Below are 23,953 nucleotides of genomic sequence, written 5' to 3'. Positions count from 1 at the left end.
GTGCCTCAAACGCTGGTGCGCGTCTGGATGTCGTCGTCGTTTCTCTCTATGTTTACGTTTATAATCCTGTTTTATTGAACATAAAGTAACGTTATTAAGGCTTTGTTGAAACGTTCTTAACAGATGAGCTGAACGTCACGGTGTGTTCCTTTAACGGTAAGAAACTAAACACGCGTTTCCGGTGAAATAGGCTTTAGACTGTAGACATACAGGGGCCAGTACTGCATTACAGATAAATGTAGGCAGTGCTCCTTTAGAGCGGTTTAAGCAGTGGTGGGAAAAGTACTCAAATTCTCTACTTAAGTAAAAGTACCAATACTGCAATACAAAAATACTCTGTTACAAGTACAAGTCCAGAATTTAAAATTTACTTGAGTAAAAGTACAAAACTATTGGCATAAAAATGTACTTAAAGTACCAAAAGTAAAAGTATTCAACATTTGAAAATAGCAGATCTACAAGCTCACAGTTACTTTCCACCACTGGGCTTAAAGGGTAAGACCACTTTGGTAGAGGTTTGGGTTGTGTAGTTACACCAATACAACTACTAGCAAAACCATTATCCCTGATGGAAGCCAGGGGACTGGCCTTAAAACTGTTCTGTTGCACACACACACACACACACACACACACACACACACACACACACACACACACACACACACACACACACACGCACACGCACACGCACACACACACACACACACACACACACATATGTATAATCAAGTAGAAATATTTTATTTTTATGGGGTAAAAAAAAAGGACAATATGTTCACTAGTTTAGAAAATGTCAGAATATTATCTTTTTTTTGGGGGGGGGGGGGGGGGGCATTGATTTTTACCAACAAAAAAAAAGTACTAATTTGCACGTTTAAACACTTTTACTTGAGTACTTCAGTCAGCCAGGCAGACTAATCATGTTCCAGTTGTCCAGCTCTTCAGACACAGATGGATGTTGGCATAGTAAATAAATGTAATGTGTAATTTGTACTTCTTTCAGAGTAATATGTCCACTTTTCCATGGAGTAAATGCACTTTTTAATTTGTATTATGAATGAATGATTCTACAAATGTCTTTTAAATCCTTACAGTTAAAAAAAAAAAAAAAAAGTATGTTTCTATATCAGTGGTTATCAAACGTTTTCATGTCAAGGAACCCCAAAATGATATGTATTTGGCTGCGGACCCCCATCTCAAAATATGTATTCCATAGCCCCCCCCAGAAGCAAAGATTTGCGTTAAAAATGTTCACTTTAATATAATATATTCAAAGATTTGCACACTGTCTGATCTCCGTGGGGACGGCGGTCACAGAGAATATTCCATGAATTACAGTTCAGTAAAATCGCTCGTTTTGTTGGCAAGGGGACGAAAAACGTGTTTTGTTTTCATTCTGGCAGTCAATGTGTTAATGAGTTAATTTCAGAGTCATGTCCAGCTCTCCAGACACAGTGTGATGTAATAAATGTAATAATAATAATAATAATAATGTATATTATGTTTCAGATGTCCAGTTTCCCAGCTCTCCAGACACAGTGTGATGTAATAAATGTAATAATAATAATAATGTACATTCTGTTTCAGATGTCCAGTTTCCCAGCTCTCCAGACCCAGATGGCCAGTGTGATGGAGACTCTGGTCCACGCGGCGGTGGCTGAACTGGGCAAACTGGTGGAGGACAGCACCGTGTTCGTCTTCCACCTCCACCTGTCCAGAGAGGGAGGGGCCAACAGCAGAGAGGGCGGAGTCATCAACACTGAGCCGGGCCGGGACCCCGCCGTGAAGAAGGCTCTGGTACTTCCATGTGTTTATTGTTTTACATATTATTTAATCTATATTATTGCATGGCTTGGTCGAATGCTTGATTTTCATTGGTGTGTTATTTTTGAATAATGCAATGCAAAAGCAATGAAATCCTCCGTCTTGTTGTTCATTTTGGGTCAATGTTTTTATTTTTTATTAAAGGTAGGGTAAGTGATTTTCTTTGATTAAAATAAGTGTTAAATGGCTCTATATTGTGATAGTAATCATTGCTATAGAGTGTTTGTTCAGTATTAGGAGTCTCCTTGTCTCTCCACCTCTTTATAAAACAGAAAATGCATTTTCGTTTCAGTTTCAGTTTCATTTCAATTTTATCCAATCAGGATAGAGAACTCAATCAGGATATAGATTAAACCAAGGGCGTACGGTCATTGGGGCCAACGAGGCCATGGCCCGGTCTGTGTAAACCCTGCCCCGCGTCTAAACCGACGGCCTCGGTCCTCGAAAAAAAATGGGGCAGTGTGTTTTGGGACGAGCGTTCCGTTTTCCACCCGGAATGGCTCGTTAATTCTCAATAGACTTATCAGCCGTTGTTGCGCGAACCACCCCCTGGCCCGGTCAACGATCAAATTCACCATACGCTGCTGTATTAAACAAATGAAATGTGAAGTGATGACACTAAGAAATGAGCAGGCAAAATTGGAACTGGAACACTATAAAAATGAAGCTTAAAAATTGGTACTTTCTCCTGATTGGCTGAGAGTTTGACACCTACCGGAAAATGTATTTTCTGTTTATTAAAGAGCTGGAGAGACGGGGAGACTCCTGTTACTGAACAAACACTCTATAGCAATGATTACTATCACAATATAGTGTTTTAACCTTTTAACAAAATACTTTTTGTTTTAACCCAAAAATATCACTTACCCTACCTTTAAGTAGCCGTGTAATAAGCAGGATAATCAATGGGGAGCAGGTCATTATTGAGAAGTACATTTTAGTAGATAAGTTTAGTAGATAATAGTAAGTAGTATAATAGTAGGAGAATAAAAAGACGCTATTTGTTTGGATGGGCCCGGGCCCACCTGTAGCTACGCCCCTGATTTGGGGCTCCTCGAAATGAAGATGTTTGAGAACCAATGAAATAGATCCATATTGGAGCCACACCCCTCCCCATGTGGATCCTGAGATCAACATGATTATATTTATTTCATTTCATTTTGTGTCTTCCAGCTGCGTTTCCAGCGTCTGTTTGCCTCCACCATGGAGACCCTGGGGAACGAGGCCTTGGGGAAGCTGCAGAACATGGTGGAAGACGTGAAGGTCCTCATGGACTTTGAGGAGAAGCTCTTCAAAGACTCCAAAGGCAAGAGGAAGAGACCTCAGACCAGCATCCTCCACATCCTGTCTGGAGGCAGCGTGGGTGAGTCACAGTGTTTACCACATGATCATTATTATGCTGAGTGACAAATGATTCAAAAGAAAGTACTTAATTGTGTGTACTCGCCAATACAGAGTACCACTAAGATTAACCCATTGAGATTCTACTATGTCTCCTAAATCTCAACAGTTTTCTGAAAAACGTATATGTTTCTATATCAGTGGTGTTCAGTCTTTTTCATGTCAAGGACCCCCAAAAATACTATATGTATTTGGCCACGGACCCCCATCAAGATATTTTGTTCCAGGTGACCCCCCAGAAGCAAAGATTTGAGTTAAAAATCTTTGCTTTAAAAAAATATATATATAGCCCAAAGTGTAAAATAATGCTTTTTAGCTCAAATCTAAAAATGACACAGTTCCAGGTCTTAATGGGTTAACCCAGGAAAAGAACATTTATGTCATGTCACAATAGTACCATATCCAACATCACAGACGATATCCAGTCTGTTGTTCTTGTTTCCAAATGATTTGTGTTGCATTCTAATCCGTAGTGTGATGATGTTTGTGTTTCTCAGAGGATGAACACTGCTATGGAAGAAGTCCCATACAAGAGGTGAGAGATGATATCTATATACAGTATACCATTGGTTCTCAAAGTGGGGTCCAGGGACCCCCAGGGGTCCTTGAGGGAGTTCCAGGGGGTCCCCAGCTAAATGATAGATTAGGCACCAAATGGACCCTTATGGGTCTGTAACTCTGAGAGTGTACAAATGGAACCAAATGGACCCTAACGGGTCCATTTGGTTCCATTTGTACACTCTCAGAGTTAAATTGACATCCTGGCACCCAAGGGTGTTCTTTTAGATGTGGGTCCCAGGGACATTCAATGAGTCCTAATAAAATGTGTCATTTTTTAACCAAGTGCAGCGTTTAACTTGTGTTTGATCTCATATAGTTATAATAAGTTAGTTATATTAATGTAGAAAATGCATCTGAAAGAAGGAAACACAATTCTAAATCTGACAACTGTAATATCTGCAAAATAAATGCATGTGAACATAGAACAGTAGGCCATATAAAGTAAATGGCACCAACATATAGTAAAATGAAATAAAGTCATTGAAATTAAATACTTTGGTGGTATTTAAATATGGTTTTATTTTGATTTCGGCGACTGTCCACGGCACAGACATTCACGTTTTTCAGCTCTGGGTGTTACACTAAAAAGTGTGACCCATAATGATATTAATATAGTAATAATGATGATGATGATAATGATGATGATGATAATAATAATAAATCAGACTTATATAGCACTTTTCTTAGTAACCTAAGTCGCTTTACAAAACAGATCAAAATAAACAACTTTATTTAGGAGTGAAGAAGTTAAAAGGCTTAAAACATACAATCAGGTCAGGCTGTACATAGTAAACATCCTCATAACGGGTGGTGTTGCTATTGGCCCGTTGGTTTAATTGATGAATTAAAGCCTTTTTAATGTTGATCTGCTGTCAGATTATTGACGAGGAGGGCGTGGCTGAAGAGGTAGACGCTGGGTTTGTATTGGCCGTCAGCCTCAAAGACGAACACGGAGACATCGACCTGGAAGCCATCGCCACCAGTGAGTACAAAGCAATGGTAATAATACATAGTCAGTGGTGTAAAGTAACTAAGTACATTTCATTTTGATGTATTTTTTTTTTACTTAACTGGAGCATTTACGATTTTCAGTACTTTTACTTCTACTCCACTACATCTCAGAAGCAAATATTGTACTTTTACTCCACTACAATTATGTGAAAACTTTAGTTACTAGTTATTTTGCAAATATAAATGATTACATTATAAAACATACATTAAACGCTTTAGCCCTATTTTATACATAGGCTATTTTCAAACATTTTAGTACTTTTACTTTTGGTACTTTAAGTACATTTTGATACCAATACTTTGGTACTTTTACTGAAGTACATTTTTAATTCTGGACTTTTACTTGTAACAGAGTATATCCATATTGCAGTATTGATACTTTTACTTGAGTAAAGAATTGTAGTACCTTTTCCACCACTGGCTGTACTGTTAACTAACTTGTTAATAAAGTAATCAATCAGTCAATCAATCAATCGATCATTCTCTCCAGGAGCCGCAGCTGAAGCAGAAGCCTCTTTAGACCCCGCCCCCTCCTCCCAGAGGGGCGTGTCCCGTGTCCTGGACCTCAGCAGTCGCCAGACACAGAACAAGGTTATTAGAATAAATTATAGATGTTTTACTTTGTTTTATTTTAAAAGATTCTTGTTAAGTGTGCCTGCCATGTTAATGGCAGAGGCACACTTATTGAGATCTTCCAGATTTATTAATACAAGTTTCAAGCCACAAAATTCGGTCAACCGTAACAGCCGCACGGTTTACACTACCGCCGCAATATATACATCAAAACGTGCGGCTTGGCCGGGAGTAGTGTGCTCGGAAACGATTTTCCGTCACGCGTTACCATGGCGACGTTATTAGCAAAAAACAGCTAAACTCCGCCCCTTTTGGCCGCACGTACCGCGCAAAACGCTTCTCCTCCCACACGGTTTACTCGTTAGTCGCAATGTATATATCAAAACGTGCGGGACGACCGTCCCACTTACCGCATTACTTTTTTCGCCGTTTCGCGTTACCACGCCCACGTTATTAGCAAAAACATGTAGCCGCGCCCCCTTTTCAGTCCCAAATTCAGACTCATTCTGACTTGACTTACTCTTCATCATCATCCTCCATTCACACCCATGTTAACCATCATCATCCTCACTCCCCCATTCACTCCCATGTTAACCATCATCATCCTCACTCCCCCATTCACTCCCATGTTAACGGTTACGGGGAGGGGGGGAAACCACCCAGAGACTCTAGGGCTCCTGCTATAATCCATGTGGCAGCTGTAACCACCAATGAGCTTTGTGTGTTGAAGCTCCGCCCCCTCTGCCTTCCTATTGGCCGAGCTTTAAATGGCCGTAACTTCTGTTTGCAGCATGGTACCGCCCCCAAACTTTGTCATCGACTTTATTTTTTTATGAACTTTTTTTTTTACCCCAAAATGATCTGAAACTTCGCCTACCCCCCCTAAATTAGGGTCTGCGAACACATCCGTCACAACAGGAAGTGGATATTTCACTTCCGGTTTTGAAAAGTGCCCAAAATGCTCCCAAACTTCGCCTACCCCCCCTAAATGAGGGACTGCGAACGATTGTATAATTGGCACGTTTTGCGTCAGACCTTCAGAAGTGGGCGAAACAAGCACTCAAACCATTTATTCACTTCCGGTTTCTGAAAATTTCCCGAAATGCTCCGAAACTTTGCCTACCCCCCCTAAATGGGGGACTGCAAACAATAGTATAATGGGCACTTTCTGCGTCAGACCTTCAGAAGTGGGTGAAACAAGCACTCAAACCCATTTAAGTAATTGTTTATATATTTAAAAAAATTATTACATTTTCTTCAAATGTTGTTTTAGATGCTCATTTTTACCTTCAATTTTTCAGTTTTTAAATTGTCCTTTTTTGACTTTCGGTTTATTTTTTATTAATTTTTGAAACATTATTTTGCTGTTTTTTTCTTTACTTTTTTGGCCGCCCGAAGGGATCAAAATGCTACTCCTCCAACACGGTTCACACGGCCCCGCCAATGTATACATCAAAACGTGCGGGACGACCGGCCCACCTACCGCATTACTTTTTTCACCGTTTCGCATTACCACGGCGACAAAACCCCCAGCCAACGCAGGCACACTTAAATTTTCGTAGGAAATTTCTTTCTAGTTTATTTTACATTCCTTTTTTCAAGCAGGTTATTTTTTTTTTTAAAGGCTTACATTTTGTTTAGTTTTAGTGTCAGTTATTTTTTTTCATTGTAATACAGAGTAGTTAGAGGCAAGCTTAAAAAAAAAGATCCACAAATAAAATAGCAGATCTACAAGCTCACAGCACGCAACGGCTTGTAGCTTGTAGATCGGTTATTTTCGCTATTTGAAAGGTTTTGACAACGGAGCTAAAAAACTGGTGCTGCTGCTTAAATATGGTCAGAGTTATTGTTTCAGTCACGGCTTTGTAAACCGTTTCAGATGGAAAAACAAAATGATTAAAGCCACGTTTCTATTTGTATTTACCTTAAAGCTCAAATGTCTTTTTCAAAATAGTTTTTTTTATTTAGTTTTAGTTAACTACATGGATTAGAAGCCAGCAGCATGCATGCTGCGCTGCCAAAACAGCTGATCTACAAGCTCTCAATGCGTCGCAGACGCATTGAGAGCTTGTAGATCTGCTGTTTTCGGTCATTATTCTAAGATCAGAGCAGAGTGTGTTTAACAAATCACACATTAGTTTAAACATTGTCGTGAGATTTTATTTTGCTTTAGTCCATGTTACTAGTGATTTAAAAGTTGAAGGAGTACATAACATAACATTTTCTTGTTATTGTCACATTCCTGAGTCAATAACTTGATGACCGGTGACTCAAAGAGTCTCCTACTGACCGATGACCCGCTCATCACATTATTGGCTCAGTAATGCGACAAAAACAAAACATCTCCATGAATTCAAGGCTTCATGACTCATGAGGTGTGTTAATTGATTGGGAAAAAAGCCTTTTTTTTGGGTGAACTTTTCCTTTTGAAGCCTGGTTTTTTTATTTTAAGTTAAAGCTCCGATGTCTTTTTCCATGTAGATGTTGTTAAACGTGTGAACCCTTTCCCTCCTCCCTCCAGGCCTCCTGTCCTCCCAGCGTGGCGGACATCCTGTCGGGCCGTAAGAAGCACTTCCTGTGTCCTCACTGTGGGAAGAGCCTGTCCAAGGCGGAGGGTCTGCGTCTGCACCTGCGCATCCACACGGGGGAGAAGCCCTTCGTCTGCGGCGTCTGCGACAAGCGCTTCGCCCAGCGCGGCGGGCTGCGGAGGCACGTGCGCACGCACACGGGCGAGAAGCCGTACCCGTGCACGCACTGCGGCATGCGCTTCGCCGCGGCGGACGCGCTGCGGCACCACGGCGCCGTGCATACCCGCCTGAAGCCCTACCCCTGCACCGTGTGTGGGAAGACCTTCAGCGCCAAGAAGAACCTGGCCAGACACGTGCGCACGCACAGCGGTACCTGATGCACATGCACACGCACACACACACACACACACACACACACACACACACACACACACACACACACACACACACACACACACACACACACACACACACACACACACATATTCTTTTCAGGGGAACTGTTTTTAATGACATCACGTCAAAGCGTGCGCGCGCCACGTGCATGCGCGAGCACGTGCGTGCGCCTACATGTGCGCACAGAACAGCTGCTTTGAGTCAACTCGTGAGGAGACCAGCATTAGAAAGCATCTTCTAATACTAATAATAAGTACATTTTGAGGTGGAAACCTCATATGGGTGAGAGTAAGAGAGAGAGAGAGAGATGGCGCCAGTGTGTTTGGCTGCTCGTCTCCTGCTCTCGCTTTGGTTTGTGTTTCTGCTGTGTCTAAGCCTTGGCACTGTTCAGTTTAAGTCTCTGCTGGTGTATGATCGCCAATCTCTTCTGGATATCCGACAAAATGCCAGGATTATTGGCTCATTCTGCCACAATGAACAAAAAACCGAGCCGCCGCTCCTAACAGGAATCCCGACTCATCTGCTCTCGGTCGCGCCCCCGCCGCCGAGGAGGAAACGGCTCCGCCGCCGTGGAAAACGGAGTGGCAAGCTGGTAAAACTGAAAGCTTGTGTATGCTTTTCGTCTTTGCCCCACGTGAAACCTGGATTATCTCCCTCCGCCCTGCTGCAACGACTCCGGGTCCCCAGCGCGACCTGTCTCGCTCCTGTTGCTAGCCTGGAGGTGCTATTCCAGCCCGACCGCCCCTGCGCTCCTCGGCTCTGGAGTCGCGGGGTGAACCCCCGCAATCTGCGGCCGCTGCCCCGCGATTTTAGCTCCTCCGGATTAAAGGCTCCAGCCCCTGTCAGGATTGGCCTGGTGAATGCCAGATCGCTGACACATAAAACATTTATCCTGAGGGATTTCTTCAGCTCCCGCGACCTGGATCTCCTCTGTGTGACAGAGACGTGGATGGCGGCGGGTGAGTGCAGTGCCCTCGTTGAACTGCTGCCGGCCGGCTGTTCCTATTTCAACTCCCCGCGGCCCTCGGGCAGGCTGGGTGGGGGAACAGCGGTCATCTATAAGGATGATATTAAATGCAAGCAATGCTCTGCTTCCTTTTCCAGCTTTGAAGTGACTGTGTTTGAGGTGGGTCGTATTGAGCCTGTTTTGTGCGCACTCATTTATCGACCGCCTAAATACAACAAGGATTTTGTGACTGATTTCTCCAATTTCCTGGCTGGAATATTGCCCAACTATGATCGAGTATTGATTCTCGGAGATCTGAATGTACACGTATGTTGCCCCGATAAACCGATGGTGAAGGACTTCCTAAACCTTATTGAATCGTTTAACATGGTGCAAAATGTGACGGGTCCTACTCATGAACGTGGGCATACATTAGATCTCGTGATATCATATGGGCTGCCTATTCTTAACCTAGAGATCTGTAATAATACGTTCTCTGATCATTGCCCCGTTCTGTTTGATGTTTTGCTCTCTTGTACTGAAAATAGATCTAGGGCTCCTGCTAGACTCTGTCGGACTCTTAACCCCCGCACTGCTAGTCGCTTTTCAGCTGCCTTTGAACAGCTGTGTGTCCCGTCTGCCTCGACTGTTCCCACAGAGGAACTGTGCTCTTGGTTTAATTCTTCGTGTGGGACCATAATGGACTCTGTGGCCCCATTGAAATCCAAGCAGCCCAGGGCAAAGCCTGAGCCCTGGTTCAATGACAGAACCCGTGCAGCTAGACAGGAGTGCCGAAAAGCAGAACGTAAATGGAAGAAGGACAAGCTGCAGGTTTCTTCTCAGATCGTAAAGGAATCCTGGCTCTCCTACCAGAACACTGTCAAAGAGGCAAAAAGAGAGCACTTAGCGAATATTATTGAGTCTAACCGTCTTAACCCACGTGTACTTTATCAAACCATTGACTCTGTTCTTAATATCGCTCAGCCTGTCTGTTTTGAATCATCAGACATTTGTAATGACTTCCTGCACTTTTTCATTGACAAGGTGGTAAATACAAGGGCCCTCATCTCTGCTCCTGCCTCTGACCCCTCTGTTTGTGTCCCATGCCCCGCCGTGCTCAGCTCGTTCGAACCTGTAACACTGTCCTTTTTGGAGGATATAGTCAGCCACATAAAGGCCTCAGGTTCGCCTCACGACGTCATTCCGGCGCGCCTCTTTAAAGAGGTTTTCCCCAGCGTAGCTCACTTGGTCCTGAACATCATAAATAGCAGTCTCTCTTCTGGTCTTGTTCCCACGTGTTTTAAACATGCTGTAGTGCAACCACTGCTTAAAGAAGCCAGGCCTCGACCCCACTGTGTTGGCCCATTTTCGGCCCATATCGAAATTGCCTTTTATCTCTAAGGTACTAGAAAAGGCTGTCTATGCCCAGCTACAGTCTTTTCTAGAGGAGCATAACATCCCTGAGGTCTTCCAATCTGGCTTTAAAACCCGGCATAGTACCGAGTCTGCACTAGTAAGGGTATTTAACGACATCCTCCGAGCAAATGATGCGGGCGACCATGTAATTCTTGTCCTGCTGGACTTGACGGCTGCGTTCGACACAGTGGACCACAACGTCCTGCTCTGGCGTCTGCAGCACCTTGTGGGTATCCACGGAACTGCGCTAGGGTGGTTCAGGTCCTACCTGACGGGCAGAACCATGTCTGTCAGCGCTGCTGGCTCTGAATCCGCCCCGGCGCCGTTGGCGTATGGTGTTCCACAGGGCTCTATTTTAGCCCCAGTGCTCTTCTCTCTCTATCTCCTGCCGCTAGGGTCCATCCTCAGGAAACATGGCATTTTGTTCCATTTTTATGCCGATGACAGCCAGATCTATGTCCCCTTAAAAAAGAAAGATGCTGATCCGAAAGCTCTTCTCTCTTGCCTCGAGGACATTAAAGCCTGGATGGCCCTAAGCTTTCTAAGCTTCAATGAAAAGAAAACTGAGGTGGTGGTGTTTGCCCCAAATGGTTCTGGTAACCCCCCTCCCTTTGATCTAGGCCCCCTGGCACAGTTTGTGAAGCCAACAGTCTCCAACCTGGGTTTCAAAATGGACAATGACTTCAAGCTAGATCGCCAAATTAGTTCAGTGGTGAAGTCTAGCTTTTTTCATTTGAGACAGTTGGCAAAAGTAAAACCTTTTGTATCCACCCAGCACTTTGAGACAGTAATCCATGCCTTTATTACATCTCGGCTGGATTACTGTAACGCCCTCTACCTTGGAGCCAGCCAGTCTTCCCTTGCTCGGCTCCAGCTGATTCAGAACGCTGCTGCCCGACTGCTAACTGGCACACGTAGGAGAGAGCATATAACTCCCATCCTTGCCTCTCTCCACTGGCTGCCCGTGCACTTTAGAATCCAGTTCAAGGTTCTGCTTTTTACTTTTAAAGCCTTAAATGGTCTCGCCCCTCCATACCTCTCTGAGCTCCTCCCCCCCCGCACTCCTGCCCGCTCCCTCAGGTCAGCTGACCAGATGCTGCTGGAGGTCCCGTGGGCGAACCGGAAGCTTAGAGGGGACAGAGCTTTTTCAGTCGCTGCCCCCAAGCTCTGGAACGATCTTCCCCTGCAGATTAAGCAGGCCCCCTCTCTGGCCATTTTTAAATCCTCGCTTAAAACGCACTTTTATTCTTTGGCTTTTAACACAGCATGAGACCTCTTTTTCTGAACTAGCCCCCCCTCCTTTTCTTGTTCTGTGTTTGTCTTTGTATTCTGTGTTTTTAATCTACTGTATTACCTATGCACTGTACAGCACTTTGTGGCAGCTGTGGTTGTTTTAAATGTGCTATATAAATAAAGTTGAGTTGAGTGAGTTGAGACCAATACTTTCGTACTTTTACTCAAGTACATTTTTTATTCCGAACTTTGACTTGTAACAGAGTATTTCTACATTGCAGTATTGATACCTTTACTTAAGTAAACAATTTGTGTACTTTTTCCACCACACTAACAATGGATGAAGTGGTCCTTTGACTAACATGAATGATTTAATTAGATTCTTGTTGTTTTTTCCCACACAGGGGAGAAGGCGTACAGCTGTGACCAGTGTGGGAAAGGCTTCACAAACACCTACACTCTGAAGCACCACAAGATGAAACACATGGGCGTCACGCCCTTCAAGGTCTGTGTTATAGTTATGACAGGTTTTTTCAGAAACCTACCAACCAGTTTTGGTAATTTCCAACCAGAGTTCCACCGTTTATTTCATTTCATTTTTATTTTCTTTAGTAATGCGAGAGCATGGAAACAAAGACATTGCTCTTGCTTTAATACTAATAATGAAATAATAATTAAGGTTGAACTCTGGTTTGAAATTTCCAACTCTGCCTAACAATGACAGTGTGGAGAGTTTCAGAATTTTGTGCAAATCTTTGAATATATATATATATATATATCTTTTATAAAGCGCCTTTTTTTTTTACTCAAATCTTTTCTTCTGGGGGATTCTACAAAATGTCTTCTAAATCCTAACAGTTTTTTGAAAAAACGTATGTTGCTGTAATATCAGTGGTTCTCAAACCTTTTCATGTCAAGGACCCCCAACATGATATGTATTTGTCCACGGACCCCCATCTCAAAATATGTTGTTCCAGGGACCCCCAGAAGCAAAGATTTGAGTTAAAAAAATATTAATGAAAATATATGTATATATTTTCAAATATTTGTACACATTTTAAAAAACGTTCCGAAACAATAGCAGATCTACAAGCTCACAGCGCCCTATTATAGCTAAACACATTTTTTAATATTACTCCTACAAATTCCTGCCCTCCTAATACGCGAGGGGGTCGTGTTTTTTCGATTACTTTTTTCATTTATTTTATTTCATTTTTTTTTGTATTTAATCTTTTTCATTTTCCCCCAAAAATATAAAAAGCAAATGAAAAACGTTATGGAAGAAACGCAGCCCCTTCACGTATTAGGAGGGCAGGGTGAGTCACCAGAACCAAGGACGGGTGTTTCTGATGAATCTAACATAAAAAAATGGAGTTTGAAGTTACAATGGGTTTGTATAGGAAGGGGGCGTGTCTGATGAAATGAATATCAAATATCTAAATAATGAATCAAGCAACTTAAAAACAGTCTGGGGGGCTCCCTAAGGCCTGAGTAGATGATAACATGACCCAAAGTTTTGTTGAAAGTGAAATATCCCTTTAACTATAATAACTCTTCTCTGTGACGTGGGTGTGTCCTCAGTGCCCTCACTGCCCCAAGGCCTTCACCAGCGCCATCATCCTGAGGGGTCACCTCAGGGTGCACAAGGCCTACACGCCGCTGCCCTGTGACCTCTGTGACAAGAAGCTCCGCAACGCCTACTCCCTGAAGACCCACATGGCCATCCACACCAAACCCTTCAAATGCAAACGTAATATATCTGATGTTCACCTTATGTTTATTACAGTTGCTTTCAAACCTTTTCATATCAAGGCCCATTATTTATTGGGCATTTGAGCCACAGAACCACCGTGTGATGAGATTTAGACTCTCAGACCCAAGACTAAAGGCCTTTGCACACAGGGTGTGATTAGTCAATCAGTTTTTACCGTATGCGAAAGAACGCGCGAATCGCACTGGGTTCGATTGAAAAAAAAAACGCATCGCATCGCCGCACAGGGTGTGCATGAGGTCATTGAGAACCATGAGTTCATTTAAAAAATTATATTGTCCGTTTTTTCCGTGCGGAAAATCGCACCCTGTCTGCAAAGGCCTTTAGAATATTTTGTTGTCGTTGGATAATATTTTGTCCACAATTCCATCCATGATGTACTGATGTTGGTATAGGAGAGATAACAGATGTATAGGAGAGATAACAGGCCAATGTTGATAAAAAAAAATAGCGTTGTTTTAGTTAAGTAATGCAGATGTTTAACACTAATTTAACTCTTGAGAGCGTAAAATGTATGTAGATCAGCTATTTTTGATACTTTTGTGTGACCTAGTAGAATGACGATTTACAAAATAAGTTACAATATGGACATAAGAGGTGTATGCCCGACAGTATATGCAATGTGAGCCCTCTGGAGTGAGTGTGGAAATATAGTGGCCCTCTACATCCTCAAAGTTGCATCACCCCTGGTATATATAGCAACATACATTTATTGTAACCTTTGAATACATATTTGAAGTTTTTCAGAAAACTTCTGAGGTCTAAATGGGTGAAAGACAGTTTGCTAGTTTAGTGTTTTATGTTGCTTTTGTTTTAGTTTTGTTTTATTTATAAATATTTGTGTAACCCATTAAGACCTGGAACGCATCTGTGTCACTTTTAGATTTGAGCTAAAAAAGCATTATTTTACGCTTTGGCTATTCAAAAATAGCAGATCTACAAGCTCGTATCGCGGCACCGAGTGCCGCGATACGAGCTTGTAGATCTGCTATTTTTGAAAAATCTTTAAAATGTGTGCAAATCTTTTTAATATATATATTTTTAAAGCGTTTTTAAAGTTTTTCAGAAAACTGTTGGGATTTAAAAGACATTTTGTAGAATGGGCTTCAGGTCTTTAATGGGTTAATTAACGTGTTTCTATTGTAACATGAATGGTAAACTCTTAGACAGTAAAACAGTGATTGTCTGGTCTCTCTCTCAGAGTGTTTCTATTGTAACATGAATGGTAAACTCTTAGACAGTAAAACAGTGATTGTCTGGTCTCTCTCTCAGAGTGTTTCTATTGTAACATGAATGGTAAACTCTTAGACAGTAAAACAGTGATTGTCTGGTCTCTCTCTCAGAGTGTGATCAGAGCTTCCATAACCGTAGCAACCTGAAGGCTCACTCGTGGTCCCACACGGGTAAGACCATCCCGTGTGAGTTCTGTGACAAGACGTTCGACAACCCTCTGAAGCACCGGGCCCACGCACGGCGACACGTCCCCGAAAAACCATACAGCTGCAACTTCTGCCAGGAGAGGTTTGGCACTGCCAAAGTGTAAGAGTCTGGAATTTATTACATTTTGTGTGTGTGTGTGTGTGTGTGTGTGTGTGTGTGTGTGTGTGTGTGTGTGTGTGTGTGTGTGTGTGTGTGTGTGTGTGTGTGTGTGTGTGTGTGTGTGTGTGTGTGTGTGTGTGTGTGTGTGTGTGTGTGTGTGTGTGTGTGTGTGTGTGTGTGTGTGTGTGTGTGAGTGAGAGCACGGCATAGACATATGCATCTGATTTGCAACACAAAGTTGCAACTCTGTTCTTTTAAAATAATTCATATTAAGTTAGTTTTAGTCAGTGGTGGAAAAAGTACTCACATTTTTTACTTAAGTAAAAGTATCAATACTGCAGTGTATAAATACTGTTAGTAGTAGTAAAAGTAAGGTATTCAAAATTTACTTGAGAGAAAGTACAAAAGTATTGGCATCAAAATGTACTTCAAGTACCAACAGTTAAAGGACTCATTGTGCAGAATGTCCCATTTCACAAGTTCAAAATGTATAAGAATCTTTTGAAAATAGCAGATCTACAAGCTCACAATGTGTCTCATGTAGATCGGCTATTTCCAAATGGCCAAAATGCATATTGGGCTGAAGTGGTTAATGTATGTTTTGTAATAATAATCTAAATCTACAAAATAACTTGTAACTAAAGTTTTCAAATCATTTTAGTGGAGTAAAAGCACAATATTTGCCTCTGAGATGTAGTGGAGTAGAAGTAAAAGTACTGAAAACTGGAAATCCTGCAATAAAGCAAAAAAAAAACCTCAAAACTGTACTTTAGTACAGTACTTGAGTAAATGTACTTAGTTACTTTACGCCACGGCACTGTAGTGACGTATTGCTCCCCCTACAGGCTGGTGAAACACGTAGACGTGCATCACACGCGGAGCGAGACGGAGTTCGAGTGCAAGCTGTGCGGGGACAGCTTCTCTACGAGGTACCAGCTGAGCAAACACAAGCAGCAGACACACCCCGCCAAGCCCAAACGCTACGACTGTCGCAGGTATGTGTGTGTGGACCAAGGGGCCAGCCTGACATATTTACAATGAGGCCCATACGGACTGAGAGACAGTTCATATGAAAGGCCTGTAGGTGGCTGCAGTTGTCAGAAAGAATATTCTCTCATTGTAAGTGGATGGGTTTTTGACGAACTTTAGACTAGATTAATTGGCTGCCAAAGATGCAGATCTGCGTTTTATTTTGAAAAAAAAAAAATATATATATATATATATATATATATTATTATTATTATTATTATTTTTTTTTTTTATTTGACCCAAAGACCAAGGAGACTCCCATCCACTTCCTTGTTAACTTAAAACTTAAAAATTCTGTATCTCGGCTCCTGAGTACTTTTTTTTTTCATTGAAAAAGTCTGGCAGTCTACTGTAGAAAATAAATAAATGATTCTGGCAGCCAATGTGTTAATAAACATTGCCATAAATTCTATATGCTTCCAGTCGCTAGTTTAAAGTCTCCTTTCAATCATCATGATTCCCTGGTCACATGTCTGGTCTCAACCAATAGCGTTTGAGTTCCGGCGTGCCCAATGGTATATATTAAAGATGGAGGATTGCACGTTCCTGAACAATCGGCTTCATTTACGGTCTGTAGAAACCAATGGGTGATGTCACGTTCCCTATATCATAGACAGTCTATGATATAGACCAGGGGTCCTCGACGTTTTCAGGCTAAGGACCCCCTAGCTGAAAGAGAGAGATAAAGCAGGGACCCCTCTATCTATATTATATAAAATTGTGTTTCAGATAAACGTTTGCTGCGTTTTTCCCCTCTACGCCTATAACTCTTTGCCAAAAAATAGCCGATCTGCGAGGCGTTGTGAGCTTGTAGATCGGCTATTTTTTGGCTAAAGTTCTCCTCAGAAAAGGGATGCTAGGGTTCAAGTGGTTAATGTAAAAGAAAATCATAACACAAAGATTTGGCGGACCCCCTGTAGTAACTCTGAGGACCCCCTAGGGGTCCCGGACCCCCTGTTGAAGACCCCTGGTATAGACCCAATTATTACATCATCCTCTAATCGCAATTATTTTTGCATAATCGTTTCCATTTGAAAAAGCTTTCACACATTTTCAAATATTAATTCAAAGCAGAAATAACAGATCTGTAAGCTTGTAGATCTGCTATTTCTGCCATTATCACACGTATAAAATGACTAAATATGTCAATAATGTCTTTGTATATTTAATTATTTGTCATATCTGTCCTGTGCAATTTTTGATTAGGACGCCTAAAAGGCAAACAGAAATGTATTTTTTATTCACATGTTCCAATGTTCAACACAATGGCCATTAACACAATTCAAGTTTTGCAGTAATCGAATATTGATTCTATTTGATCAACACTTCCTTGTTTTCCGAGGCGTCCGTGTCCGCCCAGTGCAATACTTATGGAATACTTACATTGCCGTAAGCAAGGAAATACTTCGTTTTGTTGTTCCTTTTGGGTTAATTTGTTAATTTATTTAAGTAGCCGTGTAATAAGCGCGATAATTATATCCCTTTATAATCATAATTCTTCAGGGTGATTAGGCACCTCCGCTAAGCGTCGGTGCCTAATCACCCTGTTGGGATTTATTTATCAATAATGACCGGCTACCCGTCAATTATCCCTTTGCTTTAATCCATGGTGGCGCCCCCTACAGGTGTGGCAGGAGGTACCCCAGCCACCGCAGCCTGAAGACGCACGAATGTGTGAAACCGCCTCACTGAAGGATGACCGCCGAGAACCTACTGAGAACCTACTGAGAACCTACTGAGAACCTACTGAGAACCTACTGAGAACCTACCAGAACCTACTGAGGACCTACGGAGAACCTACTGAGAACCTGCCGAGAACCCAGTGAGAACCTACCGAGAACCTACTGAGAACCTACTGGAGTCCAGGCTGGTGTAGGAGATAGGGTTGGGTTGGGTTGGGTTCCTGAACCAGAGGAACCGGATCCAACAACATGGTGGAACATTTTGGAACGGTTTCCAGAACCAGGTTCTAGAGCCGTTATGCTGACTTCACGTCTGCTGGTACCAGTGGTTCTCACACTTATTTTGTTTTACTTAAAGGACCATCATTTACAGTTACAGACCCTGTAAGGGTCCATTAGTAACCCAAGGGGTCCCTGGAACCCTATTTGAGACCCACTACAGTAATATGTATTATAATACTGTGTGTATGATGGAATCAATGAAGGCCACAATTATATACATTTTATTTTTTAAACATAAGAATGGTTTAAGGGAATCGTTAAGGAACCAGAATCCTTTAAGGAACAGAAGGTCCCGGGACCCCTAGGGGGTCCTCAGAGGTACTGCAGGGGGGGGTGCCAAATCTTTGTGTATGATGCTTTATAGACATGGGATGCATACCCCAACTTTTTGATTTATTTATTAACCACTTAAACCCTAGCATCCCTATTCTGGGGGGAACATTAGCCGAAAATAGCAGATCTACAAGCTTGTAGAGCTTGTAGATCTGCTATTTTCGGGGAAGAGGTCATCATATCTGTCTCAGAGGAGGGCGGTTCAGGAACCTGCCTACCAGTGACATCATAGCTAGGCAGGTTTGGTCATTTTCTTTTTTTTTTAAATGAATGGAAGAGCAACGTGTTCTCTTTCATTCAGCATGCTGACTGTCCAGGAAAGAGAGAGGTTGCAGGTTTCTATTGGCTTAGATACAATCCCCCATCGATGATGTCACTGGTAGTCAGGTTCCTGAACTGTCCACAGCCCTCCAATGAGAACACTCAGAGTGAGTAGAAACAATATCCATGAATTCAAGTCTCCATGGGGTGACTAATCAAAAGAAAAAAAATATTGTTTTGGGTGAAGTATCCCTTTAAGCCCAGTCTGAACGTGATTAAAAAACAGACAGACAGACAGACAGACAGACAGACAGACAACTTCAACTTTAGAGTTGAGATAAATAAAATCGGTTAATGTATGCGTCTTGTATCGTCTCATCTTTTGTCTGGGTTTATTCTGTTGTTTAAGGTTTTTTTTGTTGTTAAAATAAGTGTCAAATAGATCTATATTGTGATATTAATCTTTACTCTAGACTTCAGAGTGTTTGTTCAGTGACGTGAGGCCCGGTCTGCACGTCTCTTCAGCTCTTTAGTAAACACACAAATGCATTTTAATTCTATTCAAAAATAGCAGATCTACAAGCTCATAGCACGGTACAGTGCTATGAGCACATAGTGCACACCGTGCTATGAGCTTGTAGATCTCTTTGAAAAGTTGTGGAAAATGTGTGCAAATCTTTGAATATGTATATATATATATATATATATATATATATATATATATATATCGTTTTTTTTAAACAAACATTGTTAACTCAAATCTTTGCTTCTGGGGGATTCTACAAATGTCTTCTAAATCCTAACAGGTTTTTTTAAAAGAACGTATGCTGCTATGATATCAGAGGTTCTCAAACTATTTCATGTCAAGGACCCCCAAAATGATATGTATTTGGCCGTGGACCCCCATCTCAACATATTCAGTTCCAGCCCGACCCCCCCCCCCCCCCCCAGAAGCAAAGATAGACTAAGACTATTACAATAAGAATAATGGTGTCAGTCAGTTATGTAACATACTGTTAGAGATTTAAATAGGTTTAAATAGGATTAAACCTGATTTTCTCCAGAAAAATGGCCTAAGTCACAAAACCATGTGACTTATCCTATTTTGGCCTAAGTCATTTGAGGAAGAAAGTCCACCTGTGGCATATCTGATCACAACATGATCTTCTGCACCAGAAAGAAACGTAAACCTAAGACCGGTTACCACAAAACAGTCACAATCAGAGACCTCAAAAATGATAAGAGTGAGGACTTAGATCACAGACTGGAGGAACAGGATTGGTCCGACGTTCTAAACAGCACACAGGTAGACGAATCCTGGCTTAGTTTCAAAACCAAATTCATTCAAATTTTGGACAGTGTGGCTCCCATGAAAACCATCAGGGTCAAAACCCGCTCGGTACCATGGATGAATTCGGACATCCTTACTGCCATGAAAGTCAGAGACAAAAAGTGTTCTGAGCTTCATAAAAGTAGGATCAAACTAGCCAAATGTTTTAACAAAGGTCTCGAATCCCACGTAGCTAAACTTGAAAAGGAAAAAAACAAGCTAAGAAACAAGGTAAATAGCATGCTCCTGTTAGCAGAAAAAAGCTACCTCGATGACAAGATTGAGGAAAATCAAAAAAAAAACACGAGAGCTTTGGAAGCTACTCAAGAACCTCCTAGGCTGCAGCAAAAAATTGAAAACCAGGCTTTCAAACTTAAGCCTCAAGGTGAATGACACTCTCATTTCATCCAAACACGAAGTGAGTAAAATCCTCAACATATTCTTCACGACCGTAGCCTCAGATTTGGTTGAAAAACTTCCTCCACACTCTGGGAGATATGGTGAGGAGTATGTTGTCTCATTTTACGAAAAACAGGGTGTTTGCAAAGATGACTTTAAACTCTCCCCTGTGAAAACAGAAGAGGTGTTTAAAAAATTGAGTGCTCTTCATCAACACAGAGCCACAGGCCTCGACAATATCCCCCCCAAATTTCTAAAAGACTCAGCCGCCTCCATTGCTCCAATCATTACCCACATATTAAACCTCTCCACCACACAGGGACAGGTCCCCAACGACTTCAAAAAAGCAAGGGTGACCCCTCTGTTCAAAAAAGGAAACCAATTAGACCCTGGCAACTACCGCCCTATTTCTATTCTAAGCTCCATCTCGAAAGTCATGGAAAAAATAGTCTATGAACAGGTCGACAAGTATCTTGCCGAGAAAAATCGAATCTACAAATTCCAATCTGGCTTCAGAACAAACCACTCCACTGACACATGCCTTCTCTATTTGAACGACTCTATCAAACAAGAGATTGAAAAGGGCAAATATTGCGGCATGGTCATGCTGGACCTCCAGAAGGCTTTTGACACCGTTAATCACCCAATTATGATCAATAAGCTCAAAGCAATAGGTTTTGATGACACGTCAGTGAACTGGATGAGATCCTACCTGGAAGGGAGGGAGCAAGTGGTGGAAGTAAACGGCACCCAGTCCCCCCCCCTCCCAGTGACTTGTGGTGTTCCCCAAGGAAGTATACTAGGACCCTTACTGTTCCTGATATATGTGAATGACATGTCGTCAGCCTGCGACTGCAACCTGTTCCTGTTCGCAGATGACTCGGCCCTGCTAGTCTCGGGCAGGGACAGGCTGCAGGTTGAGAAAACTCTCAGCTCTGAACTCAACAAGATCTGCATCTGGCTCTCCGACAACAAGCTCTCATTACACCTGGGCAAAACGGAATGCATCCTCTTTGGGTCCACTCCTAACCTCAGAAAGGCAGAGAGCTTCACGATCAAAGCGGGTGATGATATCATCAAAAGAAAAAACGAAATTACCTACCTGGGCTCTATCTTGGAGGCTGACCTCTCTGGTGACAAAAATGCTGAAAAAACGATCAAAACGGTCCACAAAAAAACACGCTATTTGCGGAGTATTGATCGTAAAGTCAGTAAGAAGACTCTGAAGACTCTTGCAGTGGCCCTCATACAAGGTCATTACGATTATGCATGTACTTCATGGTATCACAACACCTCCAAGGCCTTAAAAACAAGGCTCCAAACATCCCAAAACAAACTTGTAAGGCTACTTCTTGGCCTCAACTACAAAACCCATCTAACCCCTGATCATTTTGATAGGATTGGATGGCTTAGGGTTGCGGACAGAGTACAGCAACTTGCTATGGGCCTGGTCTTCAAGATATATCACAACATTGGGATCCCCCTGTATTTGTCAAAATACTTCCAAAATGTTAATGATGTCCATGATCACAATACCAGAGGCAGCTCCACAAACCTTGTCCAACCCTTTTTTGGCTCAACAAAGGGAAGTAACTCGTTCTCATGCTATTCATCAAAAATGTGGAACGCCCTACCAAAAGGAGTAAAGGAGTGTAAAACCCTACTCTCTTTCAAAACAGCCCTAAAGATACACCTTCAGGAGGCTGCAATTGGAAAATGGCCCCTGTCTAAGTCCTAACCTAACCTACCCCCCTACCCCCCCCCCCCCCCCCCCTCTCTCCTTCTCCTTTTGTACATATTTCTCACTCTTCATACCAGTAACCTGTAAACTGATTGTATGACATTCTATAGTAGTTGTGTATATCTGTCTGTCTCTTATATGTCATCATGATTTGTGTGCATGGGGAACTCATTTGAAACAAGCTCAGTGCTTTTATGAGTCTTCCAGTTTAGTAGACCTTGTATTGTGAATTTGTACTTCCATGTACTGTTGTTCTCATGTCTTACTAAATAAAGTACATCAATCAATCAATCAATCAATCCATTATACTAAAAGTGAAGAGAACAATAAGACTTAGACAGGGGGGCCATTTTAGAATTGCAGCCTCTGATTCTCCTGAAGGTGTATCTTTAGGGCGGTTTTGAAAGTGAGTAGGGCTTTACACTCCTTTACTCCTTTTGGTAGGGCATTCCACATCTTTGTTGAATAGCATGAGAACGAGTTCATTCCCTTTTGTTGAGACAAATCTGCGTTGAACATGATCAGTGGAGCTGCCTCTGGTGTTATGATCGTGGACTTCATTAACGTTTTGGAAGTATTTTGATAAAATACAGGCGGATCCCAATGTTGTGGTGTATCTTGAGGACCAGGCCCATCATCCTGTTCAATTAGGAGATGAGCGATTTTACCAGATGTGGCCGGTGAGGAGCTGACTCAGGCAAACATATCATTTTCCTCAAAAAATGACTTGGTTTTCAACTTTTTTCGCGTCATGGACCCCCAAATTGACACATATTAGCCCACGGACCCCCATTTGAAAAGATATGCCAGGGACCCAACCATTTTGATTTCTTGGGGCATCCCAATCTACACTGTATCATCATCATTAATGTTCATGTAACTCTGAGAGTGTACAAATGGAACCAAATGGACCCTAACGGGTCCATTTGGTTCCATTTGTACACTCTCAGAGTTACAGACACATAAGGGTAATTTGGTTCCTAACTATTAGTTTGGCTGGGGACCCCCTGGAACCCCCTCAAGGACCACTGGTGGTACGTGTGTATGGATGAAGCTCAGTGCAGGTACGTTTAATAAACAGCAGGGGGCAACCTTCCCCATTTAGGGGGACAAGCAAGGTGGTGAGGATAGTTGTAGGTGGGAGAGGGGGGGGGTCATGTCACCCTGCATCAGTGGTGTAGATCTGCTATTTTCAAAAAATATTTATACATTTGAAATCTTGAAACGGTACATTCTGCATAATGAGTACTTTTTACTTTTGGTACCTTAAGTACATTTTGATACCAGTACTGTTGTACTTTTACTCAAGTAAAAGTCCTGACTTTTACAGTTGTAACAGAGTATTTCTACATTGCAGTATTGATATTTTTACTTAAGTAAAACATGTACTTTTTCCACCACTGCGCCCCCTACAAATTTGGTCAATGGCATTTTTCCATTAACCAGACCTGTAGGAGGCGCACTAGAGCAAATAAATTAATATCCGTCTAGTCGACATATTTTTATTGTATGCCCACAAAGTATATTTCAGAGTAAAGGTTCGGTTCTTAGAGCTTCCCCACCACATAGGATAGACTTTTAACGTCATAAAAATGTCTTTGTTTTGGCGAGAAGTGAAACGGTTTACTTCATATTTTCATGACAGTTTAAACATCGTACGAGCTGCTGGCTTCGGCGCCGTCGTAGCACGGTTCACA

The 23,953-nt window shown here is 42.1% G+C and overlaps 1 protein-coding gene across 1 annotated transcript; it reads left to right on the top strand.

Annotated features, from left to right (window-relative positions):
- The first annotated feature begins 73 nt into the window (after nucleotides 1–73).
- LOC311059513 (uncharacterized protein) lies at nucleotides 74–18,604 on the top strand. The gene is made up of 12 exons (XM_084077525.1): nucleotides 74–156; nucleotides 1,588–1,797; nucleotides 2,998–3,187; nucleotides 3,723–3,760; nucleotides 4,663–4,768; nucleotides 5,288–5,388; nucleotides 7,892–8,267; nucleotides 12,294–12,394; nucleotides 13,471–13,639; nucleotides 15,004–15,199; nucleotides 16,045–16,194; nucleotides 17,854–18,604. Exons 2-12 carry the CDS (start codon nucleotides 1,588–1,590, stop codon nucleotides 17,918–17,920), a joined length of 1,704 nt encoding a protein of 567 aa, XP_083933651.1. The 5' UTR covers nucleotides 74–156; the 3' UTR covers nucleotides 17,921–18,604.
- The last annotated feature ends 5,349 nt before the right edge of the window (nucleotides 18,605–23,953 follow it).

Source organism: Gymnoscopelus microlampas, assembly GCF_963454915.1.
Source record: "Gymnoscopelus microlampas genome assembly, chromosome: 14".
NCBI classification, from domain to species: Eukaryota; Metazoa; Chordata; class Actinopteri; order Myctophiformes; family Myctophidae; genus Gymnoscopelus; species Gymnoscopelus microlampas.
Note: the sequence above shows the minus strand (reverse complement) of the source record. Positions and strands in the feature narration are given on the sequence as shown.

Coding starts and splice junctions, on each gene's coding strand:
- LOC311059513 (XM_084077525.1), top strand. CDS start 1,588: ATGTCCAGTTTCCCAGCTCTCCAGACCCAGATGGCCAGTGTGATGGAG. Junction 5,389..7,891: donor GTCGCCAGACACAGAACAAG/GTTATTAGAATA, acceptor TCCTCCCTCCAG/GCCTCCTGTCCTCCCAGCGT. Junction 15,200..16,044: donor AGGTTTGGCACTGCCAAAGT/GTAAGAGTCTGG, acceptor CTCCCCCTACAG/GCTGGTGAAACACGTAGACG.